We start from the raw sequence: 26763 nt of genomic DNA, 5'->3' as shown, positions 1-26763 counted from the left end.
TTTTTGACAATATACTCCCCTCCCCATCTACGGTCCTATATATAACTGTATAAATACATTTCATCGTTGTGTCGAATCTTGTGATGACATTCTTTCTTGTTACACTCTTTCGTGTTCTTTCATATTATAAAGTAAGAATTTTATTGGTTAATTTTTTTTTTAATATATTAAAAAAGACAATCATAAATGTGTTTAGCATGTTTTCTTCAGAAAAGGACAATCACTAAATATTTGGCTTTTATAAAACGACAACTAGACTAATGCCCATTTTTAGGAAGAAGATAACAATCTTGTATCTTTATAGGGTAGGCCTACAGTTTACTTAAAAACTGATTCATAGGGACCACGCAGGCTGGACTGGGGCTCCAACCCCCTGAAAACGTAAATTTCTCGGCATTACTTTATTCAATTATAGGTTGTTTTATTATCCCCCTTAATTTTTTTTAATTAAATCATTTCCAGTTCATTTTTATTAACTTACTGACTTTTTGTACCATCTTTCTTTTATTTCTTTGTCACACAATTTTTTTTAATTTGTGAACTATTTTTCAACTACTTCCTAATGTTCAGTTACTTCACACTTTTATCAGTATAGCACAACGGTAAGAGCAGTTCCCGAGGCTGTATTAACTTAGGTTGTAATTTTGGATGAGATATTATATATATTTTTTTTTAATTGGAAAATTAAAAATTTGAAGATATTAAATATAAGTGAACATTCGGGGCAAAAAATCGATTCGTTTTTGCATAATCAGATCTTATTTATTTGTTATCCTTATGCATTTAAAACCTAGGAAAATTTGGTGTTTATGTTATGCAAAACCCAATGTCTTTTGTGCCCCTCATGCTCGCTTATATTCATATATTCTTGAGAAAAAAATCTCTACTCTTTAGTTCATTTTGAAAATGAGTTTAATTTTTTTTTTTTTAATGTTTGACCTCCTCCCCTAAAAATTCTTTGTACGTACCTGGACTTGTGAGGCCCATCAAAACAGCTTTAGGGTAACATTCTTAGGGTGGAATTGTGTGAATTCTTCTTTTATTTCTGACTTTCTTTTGGTTGGGAGCACAGTTACGATTCAAACTATAAACGAAAAAATGCATATTATGCAAAATAACTGTTGTTCCGTATAGAAACTGAAGACAACGATTGAAATATTTTTTGTTCAATAAAATAAAAACAAAATAAAAACTCTGTCACTCAGAATTGCTTAAATCCTCATGTTGTAACGATTCAAATTCGAAGCTAGAGGAGGTGAGACTGAGACTGAGCCAATCTAAAATATTAGACGGGAAGGGAGCGATTAAAATGATTTTTTGGGTCTTTTTAAGAAGCTGGATTTATTAAGATCGTTTTTATTGAAATTTAACAATAAAAACAAATCTAGTTGGTTTTCTTCTTTTCTTCAAAACTCCAAAGTGTCCTGTGTTTATTGATTTGCCTTTTATTTAGTATGTAGGGCCTATTACTCATCAACTTTTGGTTTAAAAAACCTATAATGGCAATTAAAAACAACAACAACAAGATAAGCAAAATAGTAGCTTCAGGTTTTATACACGCATCGGGGGAAGGGGGTGTCTTTCTGTTGTGCAGGTAAACTGGACTCAAGAAGTTTCAAGCAAATAAGAAAAATTTATTTTTGACCATTTATAGAGCCCAATGTTTTTGAGGCTTGAGCCCCCAAACTATTTTTTTCACATAAAATTCTCTTGATACAGTCACTTACCGTTGTAATACTCAATTCCGTGAGAAAAAAAAAGTTTCTCTCCATTTTTCGGGCCCAATTTTCAGACAAACCGATATTTTTTTTCCTATTTTTTTCGATTTACAGATACAAGTTTCAAAGCGACCAAAAAATGGATTTTGACCGCTTTTCGGGCCCGATTTTTTTTGGGGTGGGGGTGGGGGGTGGGGGGGGACTTACCCAAGACCTAAATTTGTTTTACATTTTCACTATAGCTCCATATGGCTCCAAGAGATAATTTCCAATCTGTTCAAAAAAGTTTTGGCTCTTCTTAGGGCCTTGAGCCTTTGCCCCCAGAACTAGAATTGTGTGCATTAGAATCATCTTTATCCAGGGAGTTACAGTAGGTTTAAAGTCAATAAAAAAAGGCGAGGCCAAATGACTGAAGGCCAAACCGAGACAGAGGCCAGTCCGATTAGTAAGAAATTTTGGACCCCTTTTAGGCCCTATGTTTTGGAGCCTGCCCCCCAGCCTATTTTTGGCATCAGGGTTCCAGTAGTCCAGGAATTTATTGAATAAAAGTTTCGATCTATTTTGAGAAAAATTATTTCTTGAATATTATCGGGCCCCTTGGAGTGGAGGGGGGGGGTAACTAATATATTTTCATTATGTTGTGCATTAGGATTTATTTAGCTTAAGGACTTAAGTCTGAAAATAAACTACTTCCCCTTTTTTGAGGCGATTTTTGGAAATCCTTACCTTCAAATCAATTTGTTAGTACACTGAGATCCTTTTAGTCCAAGGACTTACAACTCTAAGGTTTAAACTAACCAGGGACAATTGTTTTTTGTTCTACTTTCCGGCCCTCTAACATGCTTTCTCTTCCCAACAAAAATTGGTGGTCCCCTTTGCCTAGGAACAATCCCTGGAAGTTTCAAGGCAATCGGACAGCCAGGGTAAAACATGACGGATTGTTTCAATTACACAGCCTATCTTTTAATAATCGAAGATTTGTATGATGTACCCGTTCCCGAGAACATCATATAGTCAGGGAGCCACTCACCAAAAATGTGACAGGGGGGTGATCAGTGAGCAGCAGAAAGTTTGACAACGGAATATGGGGTAATCGATAGCGCTAATTACGAATATGGGCATTATATACTCGACCGGGGGGTGCTAGTCTTCGAAATTCGAAAAAATCATTTTTTTTTTGCTGTTAAAAAATATGCTTCGCAAAAAGTTTCAACAATGATCACGCAGCCTATGGTAATTAATGCCGCTGATTATGATTGCCATCGCTATACAGTTGGGCTCATCGCAGATGACCTTGAAACTTGCAATTCATTGTTTTCATTCGTCAAAAAAACAAAAACAAAAAACGCTCTAATATTCAAGCATTTTGCGAGTAACGGATAGTTATACTTTGAAACTGCACAGTATACTCATTAGTACATACATGAACTCAGGAATTTACGCACATGACCTTGAAGATAAATATCTTTTCATGCCTAAGTGAAATTACTAATAATATGAACAAAAAAGACTGGCATGCTCTTCTGATAACAACTACTAACTATTTCGTGTAATGTACTTATTAACAAACACAATTTAGAAGATAGTAGCTCAGCATACCAAACTTATCCATCTCCGAATTATAGCCAGAAGAAGCACTCATACATCCCCTCCCCCTTCACAGCCACAGCGTAAGTCGCAAGGTCTAAGGCAAGATACTAGCTAATCTTTGATCTTGAAGATAAATCTTTTCTTCCCTAAGTGAAATTACTAGTAATATGAGCAAAAAAGACTCGAATGCTCTTCTAATAGCAACAGCTAACTATTTCGTGTAATGTACTTATTAACAAGAAAATTTTAAAAGATTCTAGCTCAGCATATTAAATTTTTCCATCTGAGTCTGAATTATAGATAGAAGAAACTTTAAAAATTATAGAACTAGAAGAATTAATTATAGAGCATAGAAGAAGCATTCAAACATTTCCCACCAGAGCCACAAAGTAAATCACAAGGTCTATTTCCCGCACATGGACAATTTTTTGTACAGCCCTTGCACGAGCAGTACTCAGGGGCTACACTATCTGGTAATACCTTAAGGAGGGACGCAACTGGCCTAACCTCACCATTCTGGAATGTCCAGCCAAACTGTAGGGGATCTAGAAACTGCGGCTTTGGTTGGTTCGCTTTTAAAAAAATGTCCAACTAGAGGTAAACGCACTTAGCATGGCACTCAAAGGCAGCGTCAGATGGTAGCAAAAATTTAAGCTCCCGCTTTTGAGGGTATAAATGTACTCGCAAGTCATCAAGAGAGGTAAAGAGGTGTGGATCTTTACCGTATGCGGCGACGATTACTTTTTTGCAAATACAAAGAAAACTTTCTTGCACAGAAGGATCGATCTTTGACCTCTCTACCTCTTTCAGAAGCAAAGCAATATTTTTCTACATTCACCATTTCTCGACAGCCTTAGCCACCACTCTTTTTTCTTTAGAGAATACAAAACCAACTGTATCACAGCCTGAAAGCGTATGAAGAAGGCAGATTGATAAAACTAGATGGTTTGGCAAATTCCTGCAAAGTTGGTGTATAGGCACTGGATATTCACGGAATCGCACAAAAACTTTCCTCTTTTCACAATTTGAGTGGTATCCAAGGAATAGCTTATAATGATAAAGCAAAAAGAAAGCAATATCTGTGTCATTTGCATCTACATACACAATATCGAGATCCCTCTTCAAACAATCCAATGTGTACAACATAATTGTAGTATCCGGCTCTTCATGGGTACAACGCTAACACTGTTCTAAGCCTGTATCAATACTTCCATTTCTGATGAGCATCACTACTCTCTTCTAGTCTTAAAAGCCTCCAGAGAGGTAGACTGTTACACCTGCTTTAAGCACATGGACTAAGTTTTCGAATTCGTCAAATAAAAGTTCAATCAGTTTTGCCTTTGCCTTGGAATTTGATAGTATCGAGTTTCAATCATCTAGCTTTGAGTGTTTACCTAGAGATACTGCAAATGTGTATGGAGATCCTCGCTGCTCGTGGCAACCACCACAGTCCTTCAAGCAGATCATATTGCCTTATTTGTCACAATATCCAAATATTCCATCATATCTATCTGCAAGGACATGCAGTTCTTTATTGTCACCGTTAAATGACAAAAAAGTAGAAAATGTTCATTTTCCGTAGCTCTCAATGGTTTCCGACTCAGTTGGCGGGTGGCTCCTCAGGTACGGCATCAAGTCTACCACCCTTGAGTGAGTCAACTTACTACTAATCTCGACATTATCAGGTCACTCATTCAAACTACTTTTTGTTTTCAAATACTCCAGAAGAACTGACTTGGTTCTTAACCAAAGTACAACCTTCCCGGAGATTGCACCTTTCTCAAATATAGAAGGTACATCTGAAAAAAGCTCATGAGAAAGCAAATTCCCCAGATGGTGAAGTCCTGTGTCGCCAGCAATGTCAACACTCACCAATACCCTTTTGACAGTTTGAAGTTCAACATTGATGAGACTATTTACGGCACTCAAAGTCCGGAATTTCTTTCTCTGGTTCGCCTGCTCCTTATTCATGACCTTCACTTTGCTAAAAGCAGCTTTATCCCCATCCAAGTAGCGCTCAAGCGCTCTGCTTCCAATAGCTCGCACATCGAGAAGACTGTCAGCAATCTCACTATCGACTGTCTCAAGAGTATAAATATTGAGCAAATCGTTATCACTGTATCGAAAAGGATTGAGCCTGGACTCCAGAACAGACTTCACTTTATCAACAGCTATTTGCTGCCGCAGGATGAAGGAAGGGTTGTCTTCGTGGTGAGCGGTGTCAAACTCACTTTGAGGTACAATATGTATCATCTCACTGAATGTAGCTGAGACTGAGGCACAAAAAAGAAGAGTTAAAGTCCACTTCACAAGTGCTAACTCGTTCATGGTAATCCCTGTCACTCCATCCTCCGTTTTTGAATCCAAATTAATAGTGGATTTTATCGCATGATCAGAGGATTTGCAATTGAATTTGGCATTTCACCTCTTCAAATTGAACAGTCCATTGCAGAACGCCTGATGTACCCCTAGGGGTAAGTTCTGCATCTCTGCCAGGTACTCAATCAAGCAAGTCCCGTATTTATAGTGACCACATGCAACTAAATAAGGAAGCATTTGGCCCACTCCTGCAAGGTGGCCATCCCAGTCACCAGATCTTTCACTATGCAAAAACTGCCACAAAATTAGTATCATTTCTTTGTACGGGAATTCTCAAACATTTCCAACTACGGGGATAATCTGGCAAGTTTTGCCTTAAGACACTGAAGGATCTCATCAATGGGAGTATCCTCTCTTGAGATTTTAAGTTCTGTAGTAAGTCCCCAATTTCTTCGAAAATAGTAATGCACGATAAATCGTCGGATTCGGTGCAAAAATCTTCGAAAGCTTCCCAGTACAGAGGAATTGAAGTTATCAAGTATTTTGCAATAGATTACATAGGTTGCATCAAGACATGGATAATTGTAGACAGAGAAAAGCCAAGACAGATAGTCCAAGTAATTGAGAGGCAAATGTTTAAATGTCACGGGGATCTACCGCCGGGACAGGCGCATTCGTATTGGATAGATGCCTATGCTTATCCAAGCTAAAAATTTGGGTCACTCCGCTTCTTCGCTAATATTTCAAAGCCGAAAAGGGTTAAAGAATTTCCAGATAATTTTGTAGAAAAATAAATTCCCTACAGAATCCATTAATAAAAAAAAGTACATTATGTAGGCAAATTTCCAAGATGGATCAAGATTATTCCAAAAACGCTATAAATGTTATCTTTTGTCGATTTTTAGGGATTAAAACTGAACGGCAAAAGATGAAACAATTTTGAAAAAAGAATATTGAGCATTATTCAATTTCCTTTGATTTGAGCTGTAGCTAAGCAATTTTGAAGCGGTTTTGAATTTTCTATTCATTTTAAGGGAATTTTTGCCAGGTGGAGATCGATTTTTAGGGAATTTGAAGAAATGGGGATGGGCACCCCCAAAATGGGGATGGGGGATGGGCACCCACTTGTCGACTATATAACATCGATTTTCGTATTCAGCATGGTCGATTACATCAGACTGCTTTCTCAAACCTTCTGCTGCTTGCTGATCACCCAAAACCTTAAATATCAACATTTTTCTTGTGTGGCTTCCTGACTAATATGTTCCCGGGAACGGGAACATGGCTCCTGTTCCTGAGGTTGTATGGGGTATGAGGCTGTAATGGCTGTCTGTGAGTTTTAATCTGATACCATGAAAAGTTACAGTGGCATCCACGGGAAAAAGGTATGGGAGGGCTGATTGGAGGGAAAATCCGTCAGAACCACCCACCGTCACAACATCCAAAAATTTTAAACTTAAGTTTTTGGGGGTTTAGGGGGGAAAGGTACATAGGTCAGGTTAGTTTACGTATTTGATATATGCTATGTGTTACCCCCACCCCCCTGATGTGCAAATATATAGCCGAAATTTGTTTCTAAACTATTATATACTTATTACTATTATATAAACTTGTAAATTTTTGTGGATGTCCTGACGGTCGGATGTTATGACGTTTGTTCGAAATGGTAGCACCCCATGGGAGATGCATCGCTCTTTACTAAATCAACACTAGTATACTGACAAAAGAAGAGTTTCATAATTACTGAGAAAGGGAGAGACCCCTAAAAGGCTCGCAATTGTCATAATAGTACCCCATTAAATAAGGTGTATAGGAGATTGGGGGGTGGGATTAATTTCTGAAGAAGACGGGACCTTTCTACCTTTCTGTCCTATGTACAAGTAAACAAATGACTATTATATGGCCATTTTGTACTCATAGTCTTTTCATTAGAAGAAGCAATAGAATACATTTTTTTTTCTTTGCGTTTTCTTGTCAGTTAACTTTTCAGAAGGATCTGAGGTACTCTTACGCATACATTAAATCTGACAGCTCATCAAAAGTACTTGCTTCTTTGTCTGATTCAATGTAATTCTAATTACATTCCAATATACTCTATACAAGGCCTCTATTACGATGATGTGAGCCTCCCGACACCTGCAATGGAGGTGTTGTGAGCCTCCCTACACCTAGGTTTTCCAGTCATTAGATTCAAGCTTTAAATGTGTGGTCAAGATCGACCAAAAGTATCCCACAAATATCCTACAAGTATCCATGTTAAGAAAACATGTCTTACTTCATAATATGCAGAATAATCATAGTTAACGCATTTTGCATGCAGCCTCGCTGAACTTTACCCCAACCCCCCTGATGTGCAAATATATATAGCCCAGGTTATATCTATGCGTCTCGGTTGTTTCAACCCGTGTACCTGTAAACTGAATCAACTGTGACTCAAGGAAAACTGGAAAAACAAATGTATTGAAAATGTATAATATGACAAGGGCGGATCCAGGATTTTTTTTCGGGGGGGGGGGGTTACTAATCTTTGACTCAGTTTTCGACTAATTTTACTGATTTTTACCTAGGTTTTACTAATTTTTGACTTATTTTCGACTCGGTCAAAATTTTCGGGGGGGGGGGGTTCAAACCGGGTAAACCCCCCTGGATTCAACCTTGTAATTTGGGCTATATATTTGCACATTAGGGAGGGGAGGAGTAAAGTATAGTGTAAAGCTGTATGCAAAATTTGCTAACTATGATTATTCTGCATATTATGAAGTAAGAATTGTTTTCTTAGCATGGGTACTTGCTGTGGTCGATATATCATATAAGTACCGGACCTGAAAAAATCTGATCTGAACAGGTAAGGAACAAGTAATTCTAGGAGATAAAAACAAAAATCCTTAAAAAAAGAATTTAACATGAATATATGAATTAAAAGAATTTGTTTTTTGAACTAGATTCAATATATTTAAGTTTCAATAATGTCATATTCATGAATAAGAAATTATTTGCATAAGAAGACCAAAGAAGCATAGTTCTACATAAAGGGGAAACGCTAACTGTACCAGGCAACGTGAAAATAAAATATAATTTTTTGAACTGGTTAAATGGAAACTTGTACAATCCTGTATATCTATATAAAATTTGAAAAATTCAGGATTTCAATTTTTAATAAAAAAAAGACTTCCATAAGCAGATATGTAGTTTTGTTTTGCGCCAATTTAAAAAAAACGAACGCCAATTTAAAAAAAAACGTTTTGCGCCAATTAAAAATTTGCGCCAATTTTTGTTTTGCGCCAATTAAAAAAAAACGAACACCAATTTAAAAAAAACGTTTTGCGCCAATTTAAAATTTGCGCCGATTTTTTTTTGCGCCAATTTAAAAAAAAACGAACGCCAATTTAAAAAAAACTTTTTGCGCCAATTTAAAATTTGCGCCAATTTTTGTTTTGCGCCAATTTAAAAAACGAACGACAATTTAAAAAAAAGTTTTGCGCCAATTTAAAAAAAACGAACCCCAATTAAAAAAAACCGTTTGGCGCCAATTTAAAATTTGCACCAATTTTTGTTTTGCGCCAATTTAAAAAAAATGAACGCCAATTTAAAAAAAAACGTTTTGCGCCAATTTAAAATTTGCGCCAATTTTGTTGTGCGCCAATTTAAAAAAAACGAACGCCAATTTAAAAAAAACGAACGTGGGTAAACAGTCAATAAAAAGGGTAAAAACATATGGTATCAAACAGCAAAGGAAGTTATAGCTTTCCTTTGACGGTGTAGTTGTTCTTGGGAATCAATAAATTGTTGGTGTTTGAATTTCTGCGGAACAAAAGCGTTGTCAAAATTGAACAAATTAGTTTCGTTTGCACTCCAGCTGAAACACTTTCAGCTGGTTTGACAATGAAGAAACTTCTTAATATATTGGGAAATTAAGTTGAATTCCACCTTGGAGGAGGAATTTAAGTGGACTTTTTGTAATGTGACGCTTTTTGAATTATTGCAACCAAATGTATTGCATTGTCAGTATTTTGTATGCTGAGTAGACTCTAGATAGTAAATTAAATTAGGTGAATTTTATTATAATTGACAAAGTTTTAATATGAATTACATAATCATAAATTAAAAATAATTTAAACATATTCAAATGATCGGCACATTCAAACCTACGGCACATTAGAAGCTCATTTTAAATTTCTAATTGGCATAAAGCATACGTAAATTAATTCAAATTGACGTGCTTGACGTAATTAAATTACTTAATTTGAAAGACGGGATTCAGTCAATAGGCATAAATAGATATAAGTCATGAAAGGGGTGGGGGGCATTCACTTACTAAAGAGTTCGTTTCTTAGGATGCCTAAATTTTAGAAAGACTATCAAAACCTACGATAGTAAATAAAACTAAACTACACGAATTTTATTAATATTCACAAAAAATCATATCAAACAGACCTACCACGTGAAAATCTATACATGATTGTTTGTGGCAGGACTCAATACTTTCCTCACTTACTATATATATATTAGAAAAAAAAGAAAAAAAAATACAATTTTATAAAAAAAAAATAAACCTCGTGGGAACCGCGAACCAATACCTACAGAAGACATTTAATGATAGAAGATCATTTTACTTTTTTAATTCGTATGCAACGTGCTTAAATTAATTTCTTTTCGCTTGACGTAAGTAAAGTACTTAATTTGAAAGGCAGTATTCATTTCATAGGCATAGCTAGATATTGATCATGAAGGGGGGGGGGGGGCAATCATAAGCTAAAGAATTTTTTTTCTTGGAATGCCTAGATTTTAGAATGAGTATCAAAATCTGCGATGTTAAATTAGACTAAACTAGGTGAATTTGATTATAATTGATGCAGTTTTAATATAAATGACATAATCATAAATTTAAAACAATTTAAATATAACTATTACATTATCGGCACATTCAAACTTACGGCACATTAGAAGATCATTTTACCTTTCTAATTCGTATACAACGTACTTAAACTACCGTGCTTAACGTAACAAAAGTACCTAATTTGAAAGACAGCATTCATTTCACAGGCATAACTAGATACGAGTCATGAAAGGGGGGGGGAATCATTTACAAAAGACTTGGTGTCTTAGGATGTCTAGATCCTAAGATTGACATAAGAGTGTCAAAACCTGCGATAGTAAATAAAACTAAACTAGGTGAATTTTATTATAAATGACACATTTTGACATGCATCAACGCATTCAAAATTACGGTTCATTAGAAGCTCATTTTACTTTTCTAACTCGTATACAACGTACTTAAATTAACGTGCTTAACGTAACAAAAGTACGTAATTTGAAAGACAGCATTCATTTCATAGACATAACTCTGAATGAGTCATAAAAGGGGGGGGATTATGCACAAAGCAAGTTTTTCTTTGGAAGCCTAAATTTTAGAATGAGTATCAAAGCCTGCGAATTATACAAAGTATATAGGCACAAAAAACAAGAGAGAATAGTCGTAGCAAAATCTCGTGATTCGAATTGTTTGTTCTTTTGACTGGTTTGGAATCTCACACAGAAGAGCCAATCAGGTAAGATTTAATTTTTCAGCTTTTTTCTTTCTTACGACCAATCTTGGAGAAGAAAAGGAAAATTCTAGATATAAGATCCCACAATTAAAGAAAGCGCTATGTATTTTCTTGTAACAGACGCCATTATACTATGTTACTGCAATACGTCAACAACTCCCATTTTGACATTTTTAAGCTCGGCCCAAGTCCGATTCTCTCCTTAATTGCGCCTTCAGACTTTTTTTTTAGAAGGAGGGAGGAATTAGAAGGAGGGAGGAATTCTAGATCAAAGGTTTTAAATCTGAATAAGTCACCATATTTCTTTCTAATGAGTGAAGTTGTTTCCCCATGTCGTCTGTGAAACTTTAGCACCTCCAATTTTAACATTCTTAATTAGTGACCCACGTTGAATTAGTGGGCATTCTCCCTTTATTTGTGTCTCCAGACACAAATAAAAAGGGAGGGGAGGGGAAATTCCAGATCGAAGAGAATTTTGAGAGGGCGATGGAATTCCAGATCGAAGATTGTACAGATGAAGAAGCCGCCAGGCTAATCCTAATACGACAAGTCGTTTTTATACTTTAACTTCAGTATCCCTGAATTTAAGGTTCTCAAGCTTCTACCTCATTTAGTTAAGGGCCATTATCCCCTTATTTCTGCTAAATCCCGCCTTTGGTCATTTTGGAGAAGGGTGGAGGAATTTTAGATCAAATAATGTACACTTGAAGAAGCCACCATGTTTTTTTTTTAAATAAGAAAAGCCGTTACCCTATGTTGTTAATAAAATGTCAATAGCTCCAATCTTGACTTTCGATAAGTTTGTCTGTAAAATTTTAACATGCCTGATTTTAACGTTCTTAAGCTCGGCAGACTTCAATTAGTGGCTATTCGCTCTTTTTACCCCTTTTTCGTGCTTTAAAAGAAATTTTGAGAGGGAGGGAGAAATAAAAGGTCGAAGTTTATACATCTGAAGAGGCCACCAGATTTTATCTAATAAGAGTATCCGTTTCCGGGAAGGTGTCATAACATCTAACCGTCAGGAGCACTTACGTCAGGACATCGACAAATAAGGTCGACAAACAAATCAGTCAGAACCACTAACCGTCATAACATCTAAAATTTTAAAACTTTAGTTTTTCGGGGTTTAGGGGGGAAAGCTACCTAGGTTAGGTTAAGTTACGTATTTATATCCTATGCTTTACCCCCACCCCCCTATTGTGCAAATATATAGCCAAAATTTGTTTCTAAATTATTATATACTAATTACTATTATATAAACTTATAAATTGTTTGTCGATGTTATGACGGTTAGTATTTCTGACGGTTGGATGCTATGACGTTTAGTGCTTGTGACGGTTTGTAGAAATGGTAGCACCCCTCCGTTTCCTTAGGTTGTTTGTAAATAGTCAACAACTCCAAGCTTGATTCATTCCAAATTAAATTAGTCGCTATTCCTACCTCTTTTTGCCTTACTCCCACCTTTTGAACAATTTTGGAGAGGGAGGGAGGAGTTTTTCGAATAAGAGAAGCCGTTTCCTTACGCTGTCGGTGAATAGTAAGCAACTTCGATTTTGACGTTCTTAAACTCAACCCACGTTCAATTACTGGCCAGTCCCCCCTATATCCCCTTATTAATAGCTTTTGAGCAATTTTGATGGGGAAGGGATCTGTAAAATGTCAATAGCTCCGACTTTGAAGACCCGCGTTCAATTACTGGCCAGTCCCCTTATATCCCCTTATTACCAGCTTTTGAACAATTTAGGTGGAGAAGCGATATGTAAAATGTCAATAGCTTCGACTTTGATGTTCTTTAACTCGAACAACGTTCAATTACTGGCCAGCCCCCTTATATCCCCTTATTACCAGCTTTTGACCAATTTTGGTGGGGAAGGGATCTGTAAAATGTCAATAGCTCCGACTTTGACGTTCTTTAGTTTGATCCACGTTCAATTACTGGTCAGTCCTCCTTACATCCCCTTATTACCAGCTATTGACCAGTTTCGGTGGGGAAGGGATCTGTAAAATGTCAACAGGTCCAATTTTAACATTCTGAAACTCACACCTCATTCAATAACTGGCCATTATCCCCTCATTTTTTTCACAATGCTGCCTTTTGACCAATTATGGAGAGAGATCGAGGATTCCTAGATCGAAGACTGTGCAACTGAAGAAGCCACCGTATTCTTTCTAATAAGAGAAGCCGTTTCCCTACGTTGTCTGTAAAACGTCAATAGCTCCGACTTTGACGTTCTCAAACTTGTCCCTCGTTCAATTTGTGGCCATTCTCTCCGCACATCTGTTTTTCGACATAAGAAGTATTGTACAACATAGTCAAAAAAACACTTTCGATAAGTTTGACTAAATAACAAAAGTGCTAACGGGTTGGCACAGGAATTTGCGTAGACTAAACAAAAAGAAACAATACGAAAGTAATTCCAAAAGGGAGTAAAACTGTCAACAGTATGGGTGTGGAACCAAAACCAAAAGGTAAATACATAATGAGGGGTAAAGCAGAGAAAAAACACAAAAACAAAAATCAAAACCATTTTAGCGACTTTCTTCCGCACTATTAAAGTATTTCCATGTCTCGTCATATCTCCACTAGCTCCACTCATAACTCCACTAGCCTGCCTCATTAAATGTAAAGCCATTCTTATATAATAATAGCTGATTATAACTAATGGTAGCGCATAATAGATAACAAATCTACCAATAATTATACCATGGTGATACCCCGTTGAGAGCCATGCCAATGGGTATGGAGAACAAAAATCAGTGTCTTTTGTTTTATTATAGACCTTGCCATTGTCCCGATAGATCACATTAGCTCTTACTGTCTCAACCCTTGTATTAATGGCAGTTGGCACAGCTATCAAAGAGGAGGTGAGCCATATGCTAATTACTGTTATTATTGTCACCCTACTCCCTTTATGCAAATATTTTCCTAGGGGGTTGATAATAGCCCAATACCTTTCGGCACTTAATACAGCAATTTTAAAAACAGAAACGCCAGTAGAGACATCTTTCACAAATTCGCTAAATATACAAATTATTTCACCAAAGTGCCATGATTCAAATGTGTAAATCCATGCAGTAAACGGGACGGTTATGAGAATCACAAGTAAATCACCAATTGATAAGCTTAACACAAATGTGTTTGGAACAGTTCTCATTGCTCTATGCCGACAATATATTATTATCAAAGAACCGTTCCCAATAATTCCAGTGATGAATATGAAGGAAAAAATTATTGGCACGAAATATGTCTCAGGCCTGATAGCATAGGCGTAAAATTCTAGATCAGTTTCCTCCACTATCAGAGGCACATCATAGTTATCATCCATTTCCAGAAAATATTCAGAATTTAAATTGCATTTCCTCAATTTTTTAAATATCTTTTTTCAGTATATAAAATGATAAACACCTATATTATCAAATCGGCAATATTCTTAGTAATAACACTTGAACCGGTAGATATTAACCGTTGGTATGCTTTTAGCGACGTCATGCCACACTTTCAGCATTCTGTGCAAATATTTTTGAAAAATCTCAACATCATTAAATCCTCTGGTACAATCTGGAACTTTGTGAGAGTATTTCCGTTATATTTTAATTTTCTGTACATGGTTCTATAGTATCATTTATCCTTGGAGCTTCCAAGGCATCACTTGCCTTCTATTAGACTCCTACGGACGTCACTGGAGTCTGAAGAAATCCGTTTAGTCTTCTGGATATAGCTCAAGAACAATCCCCATGAGTATAAACACCAAGTCTTTGTGTAAAGCAATAATACCTAGAAATAAAAACCTTGGAAATAGTTCAAATTATTAATGATAAACAAAACACCGCAGGTTCAACTTGGAAGGTCCATTACTTCAAGTTCATAGCGAATTTTTGCATCATGGCCGCAATATAAGCATCACTGATACAAGGTAAAAAGGAAAAAAAAGTAGAGAATACGGTGCCCGTCCCGACGGTGTTGATCTCCGTTTCATGGCCCTTCAGCCAGGAAGTGCAAGTTTGATAGTTTACATAGCTTATTTTACAATTCATTAAGTATTCTTATGACACTTGCCTATAGCGCGTTTATAGAACTATAACTGCACAAATTAAGTTTTTCGATTGCACTTCCTAAGGTTATAACACAAAAAAGGTCAAAGTACCAAGGACATTAAAAATGAAAAATTATGGCTCGGATTGGTTAAATGAAATCTTACACAACCATACGTGTCTTAAAAAGTTTAGAAAATCAGGAATCCAGTTTTTTATGAAATAGATAACTGTATGCAAATACACAGTTTTTATTGTAGCAGCTGCTAAGTTAAAAAAAATAAAAATTGGCTAAAAATTAACAAACAATTAGCTAAATACATAGGGTACACAATAGCTTAATGAAGTGTTGCTTTACTTTGTAGGTGTAGATAACTTAAACCCACAGATTTAGTGTTTTTTTTTTCAATAATTATCTTAACAGGGTATGAGCTTATTTCATTAAGCTCGTATTGAAATTTCGAAATCAACTTGGAACTTTCTGTTAATCTGGGTCTTTGATATTTCAAAATTTATTTAATTTCAAAGATATTAATATTCAAAATTGCTCAATAAAAATCCATGTAATTGTTTCAGAAGCTAAATATTTTTTTTACATACAAAAATGCATTATTGAGTAATCAAACTAAGCATAAAATTTTGAGTTGATCGGACAAGAGCGGGGGTTTAAAATCAATCTCTTCAATAGACGGATAGGGGGCTATGCCCTGCTAGGTTTTTGGGGGTATTTTACGCCCAATTTTTACCCCCAATATTTATAACTGTTTGGGGGTATTTTTGTCGAAAAATTCCTCTTTTTGTATTTTTATTGAAAAATTTATCTCCCCCCTTAAATATTAAAAAATGAATTTTTCTTTGTTTTTAATCATTTGTAATTTATTTTTTTAATCACTTAATCAATTAATTATTATTAATTATTTCGATTTAATTATTTTAATCATTATTTTATATTTTTCTTAGTTTATTTTCATTTTGAAAGATCTAAAGCCGAACTGACAAGCCCTTACAAAGATTAATCTAAAAAAGCGAAGTTTTTCTGAGGGAAGTAAAGAGCGAAGTTGAAACTTAAAACGAACAAAAATTTTTGCTTCACAGTCTATATAGCATACATCTATAAGACTAGTGCAAATAAACCAACTGGTGATATTTTTCATTGTTTGTAGGATTACAGAAAACAAGCGCTTTACTGAAAACACAAAAGCCAAGTATAAAAAACAAGCATATTGATTTAGAAGTCAAAAGTAAATACGTAGCCCCACAACAAAAAATTAATCTATAGCACCTTTCACAGTGCTACATAAGCTGTGATATCAGTAACTTCGAGTATAGAATTAAAATTATCTTAAAAACTTAGGCATAAAAATAATAAGTTTAAAGTCATTAAACAGCATAAAAATAAGGGATTGATTTATCAGGTAGCATCTTGGTCTCACCTAGTATCACTCGAAATGAAGAACATATCAAATAGACCCCGGCGCCACGCCGGCGCATCGACCCAACGCTGCCAACGAGAGGCCCGGTTGACCGCCGTCGAAGTGTCACAACGCCACTGGCGTGCCGCACATGCGCCGCCATCGGCAGATGTGGTGGCGTTCGGTTGACTTTGAATTAATTTTGTGGCAATTCTTTATTGCGTCACCGCAAAGTCGGAGCTTTTCTTTTCTCGTGTGGTTAAGCATTTTGATTTTCCAGATTTGAAATCAAGCAGGGCTTCCACTATCCCCGAATATTCGGGGAATTTCCTGAAAAAAATTTGGTTCCCTGAATTCCCGAAAATCACCCAATCCCTATCGACTATCCCTGCCAAATAAGAGATATATCACTACCGACTATCCCTGCCAAATATTACTTTGTATACCCTAATTCTTCACTACTCTCTTATTCGTTAATTTTCGTCTCTTGTGTTTGTATAATAAACCAGACAGATACAATTGCAATATACACGGTTTTTCAAATGTCGACAAACGTATCGTCTTCATGAAATTAAATAAAAAAACAAGATTTTTTAACTGAAAGTAAGGACCGACATTAAAATTTAAAACGAACAGCAATTATTCCGCATATGAAAGGGGCTGCCCCCTCCTCAACCCCTAACTCTTTACGCTAAATTTTTGTATTGTTTTAAAAAGTAGAGTAGTGAAAAAGAGTCGAACTTCAGAGTAAAGAACGAGGCGTTGAGGAGCGGATTGTCCGTTTCATATACGGAATAATTGCTGTTTGTTTTAAGTTTTAATGTTGCTCCTTACTTTCAGTTAAAAAAAACTTGTTTTTTATTTAATTTCTGAATGTTTTTCAACTAATGCAGGTTCGATTTTGGCTCACCGTGCATGAAAAATTAAAACACAATTTGCTTATTATTTTGGCAGATTTATTCCTGATATGAAGGGTTTATCCCCTTCTCAATACCTTGATCTTTACACTAAAGCTGTTATCACTTTTAAAAAAGCTTTCTATTCTAATTAAACAGCCCATGTGTTTCAATTCTAGTAAACAGTCAAACTTTAGCGTAATGAATAAGGTATTGAGGAGGGGGCAACCCTTCATATATGGCATAATTTCTGTTCGTTTTTCAAATAGTGTCGGTAAATCTGGCTAACCCTCTATGAAATATACACCTCCCCCTCACGGAAAACTTCTCTGTGGAAATTTTATCCTACGCAAAGTGCATCCCCGTGTCAAATTCCTTCCAGACAGTTGCTTCCTCGCAGAGAATCCCCCCTCTCTGTAAAATTGCTTGTGAACGATTCACCCTGAAAAATTCTTATTAGCATATTTTCATTTGAATAAGACTTTAATCTCTAATCGGTTTCTCGATCACTCCAGAAATGCCCCCTTTCGTAAAAATTATTTCCCAGAAAACTAAACGCGTGAAAAAAAGCCCCCGGATAATTCGTCCGGAACATCTCCATATAAAAAATTTGGCAAAGAGAATGTAAGGCAATTAGAAAGAATTTCGTATAGTAATTCTTCCACCCCCCCCCCAGTGTAACATTTCCCCTAGAATATTCAGTCATCAGAAATTTCCGTCCCAAAGGGAGATTCTTCCATCAGAAATCCACCCCAAGCACAGCCCACCCCACCAAAAAATGGCTGTAGCCTATACATCCCATACTACAAAACAATAAAATGGCTGTATACTTCCCAATAACAAATAGTAACTTCCATCCCATCCCCCGGGGACTGTGGAGGGTCATTTTACACCTAAGGACAAAGTTATTAGATTTTTCGACTATGCTGAACAAAATGGCTATCTCAAAATTTCGATCCAGTACCTATGGGGAAAAAATTAGCATGGGAGGGGGCCTAGGTGCCCTCCAGTTTTTGGTCACTTAAAAAGACACTAGAACTTTTTATTTTCGTTCGAATGAGCTCTCTCGCGGTATTTTAGGACCTCTGGGTTGATACGATCACCCCTAGGAAGAAAAAAAAAACAAATAAACACGCATCCATGATCTTTGTTCTGGCAGAAAAAAAAAATACAAAATTCCACATTTTTGCATATAGGAGCTTTAAATCTCTACAGTAGGGTTATCTGATACGATGAATCTGATGGTGTTATCTTCATTGAGATTCTAAGACTTTTAGGGGGCGTTTTCCCCCTTTTTCGGAAATAAGGCAAATATTCTCAGGATCGTCACTTTTGATGGGTAACACTAAACTTGATGAAATTTATATATGTGCAATCGTCATAAAAATCCAATTCTTTTGATTTATCTATTGGTATCAAAATTGGTATTCGCTTTTAGAGTTTCGGTTACTTTTGAGCCGGGTCGTTCCTTACTTACAGTTCGTTACCATGAACTGTTTGACGAGATTGAACCATTTCGAATGTAGTTTCCCATTTGCTATAAGATTCATACATCATTCGTACTCAAGAATTTTACGTTTAAGTTGAACGGAACGCACACACTATTAAGGCTCAGTTAGATTTTGAAATTGATTGTCAAGAGATTGTTGTGACAGCTGAATTGTAAGTTGGTAGAATTTTGTCTTTTTTTCTATTTTTATATACATTTTCTTAATGTTTATTACACAATTAATCAACGCCTTATAGATTAAAGAACATACAATCTTTTTTCTGAAATTTCTTACCCCCCCCCCCAAAAAAAAAATAAAATAAAAAAACCTCCTGTTTAGTTAAAAATTTAGCTATAGACTATATAGAATGTTGGGGAACTGAAGACTGAAACGGAAGTGACCCCGAAACTATGATTTATAAAAAAAAATGTATGTTATTACCTATAGGGGGGATAGGGGGCTATCATTTTTTAAATGATAATACCTCAATTTTTTAATTGAAAGCAGGGATGCCAAAAAGCTAATTATTTTTTCCATTTAATGCAGAGGCGGAAGAAAATGATATCAAATCTCCTGGGAAACCATAGAAATATTTTGATAGACCCAGGTCTCCCCATTGGGACTTGTTCATTGTCTTGGGTATTTTTGGACTTTTCATAGACTACTGGCCTAATTTGGCTTTTGTGTGTGCTCCCTTTCAATTAGATTCCTTGGATCTTATTGAATTCCACGGCGAATCTATTATCGATTATTTCAACTATTATGCAAGGGTTCTGAAACGCCACAGCCATTTCGTTTCTACCAGATTTCTACTTCTCTTGATGAATAACGAAGAAGAACAGCGTCGAGCCAGCGACTTGCGAAGTTTTAACCCATGAATAGGCCCAAATCCGTTGTAAATTCAAGCTGGGATTTGAGAAAGACTGATGAAAACATTTATGTATGCAGTCAACATTGATCGCGCCGGCGGCGCGCCACCGACATCTCACCGGCGGTGTCGCCAAAAAATCATCAGCGAGGCGCTGGCGGTGCACCGCCGCTGCTATTTTTGGCCCTACCACCTCCGTCCTTCCCTTATCGGCGTGGCGCCGGGGTCTAATATCAACCATAATATGGACTCTGGAGATCCAGTTATTTCCCTCTATATAACGAAAAATTTCAAGCTGTGATACAAATTTTAGAGCGAGTCTGTAGTCTTAATACTAATAAGATTCCTTCACTTCAAACTTGTCTACAAAATAATCATGAAATGTCTTTTTCAGATCCAAAATGATAATAAATCATGAAACTGAGCTTATTGTGCAGAAGTAATGCCAAATTAAACGAAAAGAATAAATAAATAAAGCAAGAATCTAAAAATACTTTACTTTTATACTGTTAAAAGTGCCCTTAAAAGTTTATTTTTACCGTACCAAAACTGTTTCATTGTTTTGTGTTTTCAGCAAAGCGCTAGTTTTCTGTAATCCTACAAACATAGGGAAATATCAACAGTTGATTTATTTGCACTAGTTTTATTGATATATGTTAGATAAGCTGTGAAGTTTTTTTAATTTTTTTTTTAATTAATCTCTGCTCGTTTTTGACTAAAAATTAGTTTAGAAACAACACTGCCATAATCTTTTTTGTTTTACAAAATAACTTCTGCGTTTTAAGTTTTAATGTTGCTCCGTAGTTTCAGTTCGAAACTTATTTTCTTATATAGTTTCTAATCACCTCCAATCTAGGGGGAAATATTGTGTCGTTTCTTTTTGTTTAGTTTTTTTTCAAGAAGAAATAGACCTTTAATTCTTTGTTTGAAAAAAATTAATTTAGTAGCACGTAAGAAAGTAGCTCTAGGGGAGTAGCTTCGACACAAGGTTAAATAAGCGGACAGGTTTACATATTGATATGCTTGTGGGAAATTTTGCTAGCTCAACAGAAATGTGCCTTCAGGCTCAGGGAGTTATCTGACCTATCCGTAAATAGAAAAGCCATTCATTACTTACAAATAAACCGAAATTTCAAAAAAGCAGATATCTTATATAGGTATGATAAATGGTATTATAAACTAAGTTCTAAAATTTTGGGAAAAATTACCTTCAAAAATTCTCCTTCAAAACTGTTTTCGTTTTTATTTTTCCTCTTTGGATGCACAATCTCGCGTATAGAGAGAATATTATAGCAGAACCCTCAAGTAATTAATTTGAATAAGTAAGCATAACAATAAGTAATCCTTCTTTTAATATACAACTTTGAGAGGTTCCAGAACCACATGCTTATACTTCTCCAACCACTAAGTGGCAAGGGGTTGCGGTCAGGAGCGTAATTTCCTATGGGACAGAGGGAGCAAATGCCTCTCCCAGACCAGAGTTTTCCCCCAGAACCCAGTCTCCCCCCAGGTGAAATTTAGCTTCTCCAAAAATGTTGTCAAAACTAAGATAAGCCCGCATAATTCAAGCACCAACTGAAACAGGTCAGCTTTCTTTAGTACATCTTTACCTTTTTTATTACTATATAGCTCGTTTTGAAGTTTTCTTTGTCATTTTCAGTTGATTTGGGAGGTTGGCTCCAGATTTTACCCCCCCTCCCCTACACAGGATTTTAACAAAATTACGCCATACGTTGGGGTATGAATTTAGTGATCTACTAAGAATGTCATTGGAAACCATGAACTGGATGACGTCTATTCCCTTTTGAATCAAAATGCTTGATAAAATACCTTCCCAGGACACGCTTTAAAAAATGAGTGCATCATATTTATAAAAACAGTGAAATTACTTGAAAATGATCATATAGAAGGGGACAAACCCGTGGTTGAAAAAAGACAGTTAGGGATCGAACCAATGACATTCTTATTAGAAGTCCAACACTGTACTAACCGAACCACACCTCTAATAATATGATTTGATGGATTTGTTTTGTAGCTTAATTGCGTAACTTATTAAGGGGGCTTGGAGGAGGAACATACGGTAGATGTTCTTGCAAACCTCCAATGAAGGGTTTTGGACCATCTTTATTAAAATGATGATAGCGTTTTATACTTTCAAGCTTTTCAAACAGTTCGGGGTAACGAACTGTAAGCAAGAGGCGACCCGGCTCAATAGTAACCGAAACTATAAGAAACGGAAATTTGATATCAATAGAAACATCAAAAGAATTGGATTTTTATGCTAATTTTAGATATTTAAGTTTTATCAAGTTTAGTCCTACCCATCAAAAGTTACGAGCCTGAAAAAATTTGCCTTATTTTCGAAAAAAAAGCAGAAACACCCCCTAAAAGTCACAGAATCTTAATGAAAATCACAACATCAGATTCAGTGTATCAGAGAACCTTAATATAGAGGTTTCAAGCTCCTATCTGCAAAAATGTGAAATTTTGTATTTTTTGCCAGAAGAAAGATCACGGATGCGTGTTTATTTGTTTTTTTCTTTCTCCCAGGAATGATGATATCGACCCAGTGGTCCTAGAATGTTGCGAGAGGGCTCATTCGAACGGAACTTAAAAGTTTATAGTGCCCTTTTTAAGTGACCAAAAAATTGGAGGGAAACTAGTAATTGGAAGAGCAAAAATTGGAGAGCAACTAGTTGCCCTCCAATCTTTTTGGTTCCTTAAAAAGGGCACTTACAAATTTAATTTCCTTTCAAATGAGCTATTACACATCTCTCTATGATGCTCTGGCCACCCCCTAGCCCCGCTAGTACAAAAAAAAAGAAAAAAAAAACGGGAGACAGATCAGTACTACCGATGCAAAAAAGGCGATTTTCTTTGTTGTTCAAGGAGGGGGACTGTAATTTCCCCCTACAAGGTTTTTTTACCATGCTGATTCCAACGGTGCACTTTTCGTTTTGATCTGACGCCATTTTTCAGGGTTTTAAGCTTTTTTTAAATCACCATAAATTTCTTTTCGCAGTAAACGTTTATTTTAAGACGAACCGAAATAATTGTCACCATTCTTGAATCAGTGTCAGATAGCAATTTTTTCACGAGGTAGCTTTTTCTAAACGCGATTTTTAAGTTTTGTTTACTATGGGCTGTGGTTCACTCTTTATTAGGTTGCAGTTACCGCTGCAGCGATGATGGTCGATCAATTTTGGTTATAATACTCATGGTTGCAACAGGATCTGGGTCAAGACGGCTTCATCAGCAATAAAAAGCACCATACTTTTGGTTTTACTGAGTAACTGTTAGTTTTGATGTAACTATTGTTATAGTTTTACATTGCTTATGATAGTTTTTACTTTTATTCATCATTTGGCAACACCGCAGCCTACTATAATTTGCACAACATTCTCCTAAGGACCTCTTGTACGCGGATTACGGTTATACAAAAGGCTGCAAGTAGAGGTGGTTTTAGGGGGACGGAGGGGGTACTTGCCCTGGGTGCAGTAATGTAATGTTGTTTTTCAACAACATTACTCTTTAAGTAAATAAAGTAAGTTTTTTCTCAAGTAGGCCAAATGTTTTATCCAAGTTCGTCCTTTCGATCTATTGGCCGTAGTCCCGTTTGTTGTTGTCATCTTGAGCCTTTTCTCTCTTTTTGTTTTTTTGTGTTAATTAATTGATAACTTGAAAATTATTTTCCTTTATTTTCTGCACCCTCTACTACTTTATTAATTTTTTTTAATTACAAAGTGATTATAACCGTTACATTATTTGTTTGAAATTTTGCGCCCCTAAAATTTCTGCACCCCGGGAAGCGCCCCCTCTAGCCCTCTCCTAAAACCACCTCTGGAGATACTTAAATGTTAATCATTAAATCTTAGTTCTGAGCATGACTGTCCCAAATCAAATTGTAATAAATACAAGGTTGTTTATGGATGTTGCTGATGTACCTGATTACAAATCAGATGCAGGTAGAGACACAGACATTGAAGGCAAAACACGCTAAGCACATATCTTACAAGTGGTTGATATTCTCTGCCGCGTTGAAAGCAAAATCATACAATCATTTTCTTTTTGATTCAAAGGTACTAGATAGGGTACTTGGACCAAATCCCCCCCCAGACGATTGCAACCCTTTAAATCCCCAAAAGGCTACAGCGTTGTCTGCACTTTACTGAAAACAAAAATGCAAAAAGTTTTTCTTTTGTGATTACAGTATTAAAAAGCAAAAACCTAAAAAATAAAATAAATTTTTACCGAAAAATCAATTAAAAATCAACTATGGAAAAATATCCATGCTGATCTAACTTCTACAAATTCATTTCCATTAAGTCCTTGAAATTTTTCTTACGAATAATGCATTCGAGACAACCAAAATAATTTTATTTGTTGAATAAAATTATTTATTTTCCTTCCATTATCACTTTTTCCTTCCATTATCACTAATTTTGTTTTCCTTCCAAGTCAATTTTCATCAAGAGCTTAGAAAATCAACTGGCTTAGAAAATCAAGAGCTTAGAAAATCAAAGAGCTTAGAAAAAACTTTTAATGTAAGCTATTTAATTATTTTTCTAGTTTGCTTTTCTACCTTTCATGGGAAAGCTCTGGTTATGAGAGAGATTTAATTTAGCAATGCCAGATAGAAAAATGGGGGGGGGGGAGGGATACAAAATATTCAAAAACATAAGAAAATGTACTTTTATTGCGCTTTTACAAGTCGAACAAAAATTTTGGGGGAGGGTCAAACCCCCTAACCCTTCCACTGTATAAGGCCTTAAGGAGCTAATTTGAAATTATGAAGACTTTATGGTATCATCACGTTTTTCTCAGCGTTGCCATGTTGAGCCGTGAAAATGAATAAGATAAAATTATTAATTAAGTTTGGAAATACTTTTCATCCGTAAAAATTCTAACATTAACAATCTGTTAATTCCCAAAAATAACTTCGCCTTCAAGATAAAAGCTTTTTTTAAGCTGTTTGATGCCATATATTTTGTTGATTTTTCACCCTTCCTGTTATTTTTGTTTCTTATTTGGCACCCGCTAGTATGAAAAACAGCATATGGAGTTATTTTTGTTAAAAATTTATTTCGGATTTATAAAAATATTGATGTTTGTGCAAGTTTCTACTAACCAAAAGCAATCAGATTTCATTTTCACTGACCTTAGTACTTAATGTTGTACGGTGTAAACCATATGGGTTATGATTTGTCTTACAGATTTGTATGGTTCTGCAAATTTCCAGTTAATATATTGAAACAATCATATTTCATTTTGGTGTACAGTATTTCACCTTGGTACTTTATGGTGTGCGGTGTAAACCATATATGGTTTATATGGTTACAGTTATATATGGTTGTGCAAGTTTCAACTCAAACCGTTCAAACAATCAAATTTAATTTTTAATGGCTTTGGTAATTTATGGTGTATGGTGTAAGTCATATGGTTTATGGCTTATATGGTTACAGATGTATATGGTTGTGTATGTTCACACTTAACCAATTCAAACAATCAGAGGTCATTTTCACTGACCTTGGTTCTTTATGGTGTAGGGTGTGGACCATAGGGGTTATGGTTTATATGGTTACAGATATATAAGACTGTGCAAGTTTCCACTGAACGAATTCAACCAATCAGGTGTCATTTTGACTTACCCTGGCACTTTATTGTGTACGGTGTAAACCATATGGCTTTTGGATTATATGGTTACAGATATATATGGTTGTGCATGTTCACACTTAACCAATTCAAACAATCAGAGGTCATTTTTACTGACCTTGGTTCGTTATGGTGTACGGTGTGGACCATAGGGCTTATGGTTTATATGGTTACAGATATATAAGACTGTGCAGGTTTCCACTGAACGAATTCAACCAATCAGGTGTCATTTTGACTTACCCCGGCACTTTATTGTGTACGGTGTAAACCATATGGCTTTTGGATTATATGGTTACAGATATATATGGTTGTGCATTTTCACACTTAACCAATTCAAACAATCAGAGGTCATTTTCACTGACCTTGGTTCTTTATGGTGTAAGGTTTGGACCATAGGGCTTATGGTTTATATGGTTACAGATATATAAGACTGTACAAGTTTCCACTGAACGAATTCAACCAATCAGGTGTCATTTTGACTTACCCTGGCACTTTATTGTGTACGGTGTAAACCATATGGCTTTTGGATTATATGGTTACAGATATATATGGTTGTGCATGTTCACACTTAACCAATTCAAACAATCAGAGGTCCCTTTCACTGACCTTGGTTCGTTATGGTGTACGGTGTGGACCATAGGGCTTATGGTTTATATGGTTACAGATATATAAGACTGTGCAAGTTTCCACTGAACGAATTCAACCAATCAGGTATCATTTTGACTTACCCTGGCACTTTATTGTGTACAATGTAAACCATATGGCTTTTGGATTATATGGTTACAGATATATATGGTTGTGCATTTTCACACTTAACCAATTCAAACAATCAGAGGTCATTTTCACTGACCTTGGTTCTTTATGGTGTACGGTGTGGACCATAGGGCTTATGGTTTATATGGTTACAGATATATAAGACTGTGCAAGTTTCCACTGAACGAATTCAACCAATCAGGTGTCATGTTGACTTACCCTGGCACTTTATTGTGTACGGTGTAAACCATATGGCTTTTGGATTATATGGTTACAGATATATATGGTTGTGCATTTTCACACTTAACCAATTCAAACAATCAGAGGTCATTTTCACTGACCTTGGTTCTTTATGGTGTACGGTGTGGACCATAGGGCTTATGGTTTATATGGTTACAGATATATAAGACTGTACAAGTTTCCACTGAACGAATTCAACCAATCAGGTGTCATTTTGACTTACCCTGGCACTTTATTGTGTACGGTG

The 26763-nt window shown here is 35.8% G+C and overlaps 1 protein-coding gene across 1 annotated transcript in view; it reads right to left on the bottom strand.

The window, feature by feature from the left end:
- Nucleotides 1-9274: 9274 nt before the first annotated feature.
- LOC148939809 (neuropeptide CCHamide-1 receptor-like) overlaps nucleotides 9275-26763 on the bottom strand; it is a 45371-nt gene continuing 27882 nt past the window's right edge. Inside the window, exon 2 of the mRNA XM_089105795.1 lies at nucleotides 9275-14948. Within this exon, the coding sequence (XP_088961921.1) occupies nucleotides 13300-14499 (1200 nt within the window). The 5' untranslated portion in view covers nucleotides 14500-14948 and the 3' untranslated portion in view covers nucleotides 9275-13299. The remainder of the gene's footprint in view (nucleotides 14949-26763) is intronic.

Source organism: Artemia sp. Qi Xiang Cuo, chromosome 20, assembly GCF_049724085.1.
Source record: "Artemia sp. Qi Xiang Cuo chromosome 20, ASM4972408v1, whole genome shotgun sequence".
Lineage (NCBI taxonomy): Eukaryota > Metazoa > Arthropoda > Branchiopoda > Anostraca > Artemiidae > Artemia > Artemia sp. Qi Xiang Cuo.
The sequence above is the reverse complement of the archived record's forward strand: the minus strand, read 5'-3'. Positions and strand labels throughout refer to the sequence as shown.